The sequence below is a fragment of the Streptopelia decaocto genome (assembly GCF_964273445.1).
Source record: "Streptopelia decaocto genome assembly, chromosome: 7".
Taxonomy (NCBI): domain Eukaryota; kingdom Metazoa; phylum Chordata; class Aves; order Columbiformes; family Columbidae; genus Streptopelia; species Streptopelia decaocto.
Genome location: NC_138661.1, coordinates 9,234,785 through 9,243,692, shown reverse-complemented (window position 1 = coordinate 9,243,692; position 8,908 = coordinate 9,234,785). Strand labels below are relative to the sequence as shown.

Sequence of the window (8,908 nt, the reverse complement as noted above, 5' to 3'; positions counted from 1 at the left end):
GCTGAACTCCAAGGCCCATCCGTGCAGTGTCTATCAGCAGTGTCCTGCTCCAGTAACGCGGCCACAGGGCTCACGTCACGATGGCGACAACCTCGCAGCCAAGGACAGGTCCCTGGGAAGAAGTTACTTCTAGACCTTTGCTTTTTCAGCTGTGGTCAGCAGGCCCCAAGACAAACGGCAGGAAGAACTCCTCATCTGTAAGTAGCAGCAAATGCAGCTTTATCAATGAAAAGAAGTTCATTGCAGAAGAGTCAGGATCTCATTTTAGAGGTCCGCAACTGGAAGAGGATTGGAGACCTTCGAACCTGAAGTTGCTAATGCAATTTGTTTCAGCACAGATGAGCAAACTACTTCCCACTAGCACTGAGCAGCAGTGTTTTTGTCCCAGATTGACAAACGTACAAGTGCCAACAACGTGTGCACCAAGGACACTTGTGTCTGACACTTTCTTTCAAGCCTGGCAACCCCTGAAGCAACACCAGGAACTGCAAGGGCTGGGAAGACCACACAGGGCAGGCGAGACAAAAACACAGAGCACAGCCAAGTGCTACGTGACGTGTGTCACCTGGTCACACACAACAGGAATCCGCCCACACTGGCTCCATGGGCCAACCCTTGTTTTGTGGGGACGGGACACACAAAGGGGATACAAAGCCATGTAAGGTATTTAGTATTTCCAGGGAGAAAGGAAGAAAAAAGCAGGTATAAAAGCAAGCACCTAAGAAACACATCTTTGCAAGTAAAATACCAAAGGAAGGGTGGCATGCTATCGTGATTTTTGTTTTGTTTTTAGAACAGTCAGATACTGAAGGCTTCAAAATAGAAACAGTTAAACTGCAAAACTGTGGCTTTTATTTCCAAACATACAATAAATAGGTCCACAACTAGCCTCTAACTTCATTTTACATGGAAGGATTTTAAAATTAGTTTGTGCATATTTAAAATTAATCTTCCCTTTGCACGTAATTCCATACATAACCAAACTGCATTACATACCAGCTTATGGTCTTGGCACTGTGATGCAAGCAACCAAACAGAGCTGCATAGCAAGCTCCTGAACAAAAATTGCATTTTGAATTGTTGATAAAACATCTACCAACAATTTAATCATTTTCTGAAGTATACAAAAATCTTTAGCATGTAAATGCTGAACAGCAAGTTGTCTTCTTTAATGTCTCTGTACGGGCTGCAAGGTGAGTGGATTTATTAAGTATTCACTATTTGCTACATGATACAATTTTCATACCAAAATATCTTTACTGCATAGTAACATTACATATTTTCAAATGCAAAAGGAAATTAGATGCATTTTTTAATTTTATTCCTCATCACTGAATTTAAAGACATTTTTTAACCACAACTCTGCTTCATCACAGTGCAGAAGGCCCTTAATATTTCAAGGATTTATTCAGTCATATCTTTAATACAAAAGTAGAGGCTGAGGAAAAGCCAGAGTAGTCTATACACAATGCACAATCTGTGTACATTCCAAAGCTGTACCTCTTCAAGAACTATTTATACACTCTTCAAACAAATCCCTTTATCCAGCAATTCAAAATACTTTAGATCAGAAGTTTTATATTAGAATCAATACATTATATGCATATAAATACATTTATACCCTTCGGTTGCTAAACAACCCAGATGGCTGTGAGGACGTGACCTGAACTGGTTCTCCATTGGTTTGGAATACCAAATTGTATCGGCAGCTGTTAACCAAAATAGTCACAGTAAAAAATGGAGACCTTTGCACAAGGTAGATGTGCCACAGCGTCAGTTAAGACTAGAAATAGTAGGTGACACCCTGGCCCCTTCAATAGGGCCAGGATTTCAACTTCTTTGAGATGCAACACACAGGCAACATTTTTTTTTTCCTCTGCCGATGCTCCATTCATGAAAAGTCTCAGCAGAACAACAAAAAAACAACCAAAAAAAACCCAACAACCCAAAGCAAAGCTTTTACAACTGCAAATTTCTTACAAGACAGGTGCTGCAGCTTTCAGGAACAAAGTAAAAGTTTTATAATTAAAAAATAATTAAAAAAACCCCACAAAACCTAATGTGCAAGTGTGTAGTTCAGAAGACAATAACAAGGATCAATACAGACCTCAGTTCAAGCTGAAACACAGTATCCGAACTGTCTTAGGGAAAAATAGTTCTCACTGCAAATCTCCTCCTCAGTTAAGGAGCGTGCTTGTGTGTACTTACACGCACACCTGCCCCAGGCGCGCACCCCTTTCCATGGCAGCAACCACCGCCCACCACGGCGCTGCCAAAGCCCCAGGGACCAGGGACGTGGAGCCCCAAAGACCATGGACACAGCTGCACCCCGGGGCCTCTGTCACCAGCACTGACTCACCACGCAACAATGAGTATCTCAGGAGTATTACAAACAGTGAGCACTGGTGTAGTAAGAGGTGTTCTCAGCTTTGTTTCTTGAAGGATACAGAAATGTTGACTTGCTTGAGTATCCTCCAAAGGTGCTAGAAGTTTTAAGTCTGAAACATTTCTTTCTACAATGCCAGGTATACTAATGTGTGTCTTTTTAAATAATATTGCACATAAAAATCATCTTAGACTTTGTAGTGAAAGCAGGGTTGAAGGACAGTGTTTTCCAAAACAGATTATAAAGCTACCTGTACATAGTAAGTTTTAAAGAATGCCAAGATTATCCAAAATCTAAGCACATAATACTGACAGAAAAAATGTTAAATTGCACAATCTACATATAAATTACATTTGTAAATACTTAAAAGTTTTTAAACATTGAATACCCTTGATTTCACAAATCAGCTAGGTCACTGTCAAAGGATCAGCTTAATGAGTTAGAAGTACTTTCCCCCAGAAAAAAAAACAAACAAACAAAAAAGGAAACAAAAAGATCTGCAGTCTTAGACGAAGCACTGGAAAGAATTAAAGCATTTCAGCTCAGAGGTAGTGCTAAACACATCCAACTAGAAGTCCATTATATTTGAACTATGATGAAATAACGTAGTAAAATGTAGAAAGACTATAAAATTTACAAAAATAAATAGTTCTGAATGCTTTAGAAAATGCAAGAGACTCTGTTGACAAGTGTCTTGATCTGCTTTTCTGACCAAAGGAAAGCAAAGCGTGTCTCATTTTTAAAATATACCCATCTCTAGTAATGTGTCTGCAATCCATGCAATCCAACTATGCAACTTGACGTATCCCAACCTGGCATAGACTCTGATATTAAAAATAAAGTGGAGGCTTTGTAAAAGATCATCTCATATGAAATTTGTTTTTCATGTAAATTCTTCTGACAAATTAAAAATTGCACATAAAAAAGTTTATTGAAAGAGGCATGAAGGGTGATAAGGGTATGTGCCTATTGTTCCACATACACCCTGGAAGGAAAAAGATGATTGCACAGTTCTGATAAATAAATATTTTTCTTAAAAAAACTCTGCCACTTTTTTGGTTTATAAGTTTCGGAATTATTTAGAAAATCCCACTACAGACCAATTATTTTTAGTTTGTGTTTTAAAGAATTCTTTACAACTTTTCCAGTGGCTTTTATCCTGAAACCAAATAAAAGTGGCAGCTAAAAAGTATCTTTGGGTAAAACAAGTATCAGGATCCAACCAGAATTTCCATGATGTGGTCCAACTCACTCAGATCCGCTCTACATATCTGAATGTTGCTTGCTGAAGAAGAGTTACAGGATGGAAAGCTTTTCAATGGTTCTTCTGTAGCAAGAGATGGTGTTCTGGGCGGCATTAGCGGAGGGCAACAGAAGTCTGAATCATACATTGAAGTGTCAATATCTTCAAAAATGTCATCTATTGCCAAATCCTTCAAGTAACTAGTTGAATTTGAAATCTCAAAGGAACCAAACACGCATTCAGCTCCCTTCAAATCCTGTCTATCATCTTCTAGTTTTAGACCGGTATTTTCGGGAAACTTTGGCTGGTCATCTCCAGTAGGAACCAGACAAGTAGGTGGGCTTATATCTTCTACAAAGTCTAAATCCTTCAGGATAGATGAAATGGCGGATGACATATCATCATCTGAAACTATCAGCAGGCTGTTTTCAATTGGATCTTCTACAGACCGCAAGTCGCAACAGTTAGACTCTTGCTGACTAATACCTGAAGGCAACTGAAGAGAAATCCCAGGTGACTCCAACCCTGTGTAGCTGTGAGAACTGGGAGTGATGCCAGGGCAGACATTAACTGGCTGATTACTCTCTTGTCGCATTTCCTCTTGAATTTGCCGTACTGTGTTGGCTATGAGGACAGAGCGGTGCAAGTTTGGTTCCACCAGCATTTTGTACGTCTGTAACTTGGTGAGGCACATATTAAGCACCAACTGCCTCTTAAGCGGATATGGCAGATTTCGACTGGAATCGAAGGCACTCGAGAGACCAGCCATGTTCTCCTCATAATCACTCAGCTTGCGTTTTAGACCTCTCCCCAACATGAACCTGAAAGAGAGAAATTATGAATTAACCTTGGGCAAGACTATTGCTTCTACTGTAAGATCTCAACAGACACTTTTGGTAAGTCTGTAGCATACAATGTATTGGTTACCTTAGACTCTAATTCCACAGAATACTCAATGACAGAATAAAATCCTACATGAGATACTACTTCCCTCGAGAAGATGCCTTATCCAGCTCAGTTGTTTCACAACATTTTTTTTTGAACAGAAAAGATTAAAAAAATATAGTAACTTTTTAAAAAAGCTATATACTTCTTAGTTTTGGTTTAAGGTTTACTTTCAACTCTGAGAATATTAATTTAATTATTTCAAATATTTAACAGGTGAGCTTTTTAGCCTCTTATCCATTTAAGATATATAGCATACAAAAATGAATTAATGAGAAATATCTGAATGTCCACATGAAGTAAAATAGATGCTTATACTAAGGACTGTAATAACTATGCAGAATATATCAATGTCTTCATTTTAATATTTGTTACTGGGTACAGCAGATAAGATTTTAAAGCCAGTTTCAACACCCATTTTTATCTCATTATTAATGTATTCTTAATATCTTGCTCAGTGTCTCTGAGAACTCTCTATAGAACTCATTTCTCTCCCTCTTCTTTGGTGACCTAAGTTGGTTTATTACAGTTGAACCACCCAGCTAGTCCGACAACAGGACCCCACAGAGGATCCTTGTATCCATTCCACAGCTTGGTAGTTTAGCTAAAAAGTGGGAGGAAATCTGGCTGCACCACCAAGCTCATAGAATGATGATCAGTGCTCACAGCTGCTGGTTCACAACATGCTACTGACTTAACATGAGGGACATCCAGCAGGAGGCTATCAGATGGCATTTTAAACGTGACCAGTTCTGGTAAATCGCTAGGAGAAAAAGTTGTTTTCAGTCTGCTTCGTGTGCTTTTGCATTGAAATATGATAGAACACTGTGGTACAAAAAAACTGTAGGCACACACACCTAAAATACATGTGATCCAAACAAATACACACTTGGGTACTTTGCAATTACCATTCAAAATACAAAGTGTTTTATTAGGGACAACAAGCACTATACAATCACTTGTACAAACACTGAAAAGGAGTATACCATGCACAGGCAACACTGGGAAAGTCTTGGTTACACAGATCTTGATGTGTCTGTGGAATACACACACCTCACCCTCAAACAATTAAAAAAAATTAAGCAATCATAGACACCCAGTGGCAGATTAAGGGCTGATCCTTCATACACAATGACGCGGATCCTGCATGCTGCAGAGGGCCTCCCAGCTCCCCTTTCATGTGCACACTGGACACTGCCAGCAACAGCTCAGCTGATGGCCACAGCTGCCAGTCTGTCGCTAGACTTCTGGGGACAAGGAGATGGCAGCAGGATAAAGCCTCTTTTACTTTTGGGATTTCTCCAGGTTTGCAGGAAGCACTGCAGGGCTCCATGGCTAAATCCACCTGCCTAGACAAGACTGTTGAACTCTGCTCCTCTGGAGGAACAGAAAGTAAGCAAACAGTGCATTCCTCTCTGTCAGACAGAGAGGAAAAAACAGTTGCTAGAGAAGTTTAGGTTTAATATTTCTTGATCATACCCACTTTGTTTTTTAGGGACATACTGGGATGAAATAAAATTTGACATTTTTATGTAACAAGTAGTCATTTGGCCTACAGTTCAGTTTACTAACATGTTCACTATTAACACAACAACAAAAAACTTTAATCACTTTTAATTTTACCAGTGCTGCAATTTAACTTTGGAAGTCTGTTCAGCACCACCATCTCTGTAAAAAAACAGTGTCTGGATGTGGTGTGCCTATTCACCTAACTGATCTTCCCACAGTTATGTATCGCCTCCCATTCCAGCACCCTGCTTTGAGCAAATAGAACCAGACAGTACTGAGCACTCAATTACAAGCAAAATCAGAATAAATCTGGATACAAAGTTCAGACACTAAATCTAATAATAAAAAGTATTTGGGGGTGTGTGAGTGTGAGGCATCAAACTATTGACAACACTGTCAGCAACTGATAATTTTAGACACAATCTATGGAAAAATCACGATTATGAAGGACTTTACAGTAAACCTGTTGCTAAATAGATCAACTTATATCATGAAGACAACTAGGGTCTGCAAATCATTAAAAACTCACTAGAAAAAACTCTCCATGTTAAGTAGCATTTAAATGTTGTGTACTACGTAAGGCATTTCCCCATACCATTACTATGAAGAATAAAATTATACATCAAAAAGGCTATTTGTTCACTAAGCACCATCCTTCCCATACACTGCACACTAGTTTTTGTGTTTGTTGCTTTTTGTGTTGCTTTTTTTTTTTTCCTCTCCACTAACTAATGAAAGCAGACCAAAATTCACACTCTCAAGCAAATTAAATTAAGATACAGGGAACAGTAAGTCTGACATTTTATACATGCAGAATGCTTGGTTTTGACAGTTTACTGCCTTTAACATTTTAAAATATGTACTTACACTTCGTTAGACACACAGGAAATACTAGACTTATCTATTTGAATTATACAAATAATGTTAACTTCTAGCATCTCAGAAACACGCTAGCATTTAAATTCTGTAAGCATGCTTAAAGAGCAAGCAAACTATCATATACAAGGATATATAATTTCACAAGAACAACTTAAAGTGTAATGTTTAACTTTTAAATTCATACAGTAGAATAATTAGACTAAGTATTTCATGCTCAGATACATAGACGCTCTCCTTTTCACTCCTCCAATTTCCTTCGTAAAATTTGTCTCAGAGCATTCTAGAAACAGGTAACAAAGCCTGAGCATGGCAGCACTCTGAGCTATAAAAACAAACTGAAAGAAACATTATTTGCTCCAACTTCGAGTGTTTCCACTTAACAGGCTCCCCACTTGCTAGATGTCAAAGATCTTGTTACTTTTTTAAAATTCTAAAACATAAGATAGGAGTATTTTTGTGTAATTCTGCATGTTTAGTATGATTTCTGCCTAATTACAAGGATCTGTAAGTCTCTGTCCAGAAGCTAGATGACTTCAGAGGTTATGTATAAACTTGGAAAAGACTAATGAAAACCAGAGTACCACTGGTTCAGTAGATTTAAAAATTACTAGTGTAATGGTTGCTACAGGAGACATTAAATTTCAGTTCTTGTCAAACACACTCAGCTGCTGACCTACAAAAGACACAAAGCCCCTTTGTTACCAGCTAATCTACATTTTATCAAGCCTTTCACTTTCCTTTCTAGCATAAGGATAGGACCCTGTCAGAAATTTTTAACAAACTACTCCGTATTTTCTAAATAACTTGTCCTTCTGTAGCATTGTGTATTAACACACACATCCCAAACCCAAAATTCACAAACCAGTCAAATGCTCTCTTTTGAGCATTACTTCGCAATATAAAATGTTGGTCACATTATTTGATTATGCAGTGCTCCCTCCACTTCAATTTCTGGTACCAAGGAAAACAAATTGAAATCCACATAAAAATCCATGCTACCATCCCCAGACAATCCTGTATTACTGAGTGACTGCTGCGCAGCTGTCCGTTCAAAGAAGTGTAAGTTTCGCAAACTAAAACACAAAGCGTATCTAAAAACGGCACTCTCCTTACTCCAGCCTAATTCCAGGAACCTACTGAGACCTCAAAAAATTGAATCAAGTAACAGGATTTTTGGAATGTGCCAATCTGATAACTCTGTGATTTGTAAGTAAATAAACTGAAAAAAAATCAAAGTTTATGCCAACTTCAAATGTGAGGTCTACACAATAGTGAAAGAGGCAAGCTCTAAGTCTCCCTGCTCTTGAACTTTTCTTTAAAGTTCAACAACCTATTTTTTTGAGCTCACAGGCTCTATTTTAGAATCTTTTGTGATGGAAAAAGACAAGAACAATGAAGAACACAACTCACTAATTTATTTCTGGCATTTTCTCATCTTCTCTCATAGTAATCCAAACCAACATAGACCACTTATGACAGAATGCTTTTTTTAATTAAAATTACTTTGCAGATATAAGCAAAGTAAACTCAATGTTTAGGACTACTAAACTCTCCAACCATGTCACTGAACTACAAAGGAGTCTACGCAGAAATTCTGCCCCAGACAGCATGTTCCTCAGATCCTTCCAGATCCATGGAAGACATTTCAAAGAAACTCCTCCCTGCTAAGATGGAAGCATCCCATGCACTGTAATCCTACACTGTACCAGAGGGTAGAGGCACGTCCCTGGTTGGCAAATCCACACAGGACACCACACAGACAGGCCTGGTCAAAGTGCGCAGCTCCTCAGAAGAAACATTCCAGGCTACCAAGAAAATTTCACATTGCGATGTGTTGTGGACAATGCAGGACTCGTGCCACCATTTCAGAGGAAAAACACAGCTCCATCTGTCACAGGGTCTGATAGCGCAGTGCAGCTGCCACCAACACATGTTTAAGAAGTACA

At 38.6% G+C, this 8,908-nt stretch overlaps 1 protein-coding gene across 6 annotated transcripts in view; it reads right to left on the bottom strand.

Moving 5' to 3' along the window:
• Nucleotides 1-820: 820 nt before the first annotated feature.
• The window catches only part of LOC309442718 (SERTA domain-containing protein 2-like), a 24,374-nt gene continuing 16,286 nt past the window's right edge, over nt 821-8,908 (bottom strand). For 5 of the 6 annotated variants that reach the window (XM_082058825.1, XM_082058826.1, XM_082058827.1 and 2 more), the window contains one exon: nt 821-4,450. In XM_082058825.1, coding sequence (XP_081914951.1) covers nt 3,598-4,446 — 849 coding nt within the window. In that variant the 5' untranslated portion in view covers nt 4,447-4,450 and the 3' untranslated portion in view covers nt 821-3,597. Of the gene's footprint in view, nt 4,451-8,668; nt 8,889-8,908 lie in introns of those variants that run through there. The other variant, XM_082058829.1, reaches the window with a different exon arrangement.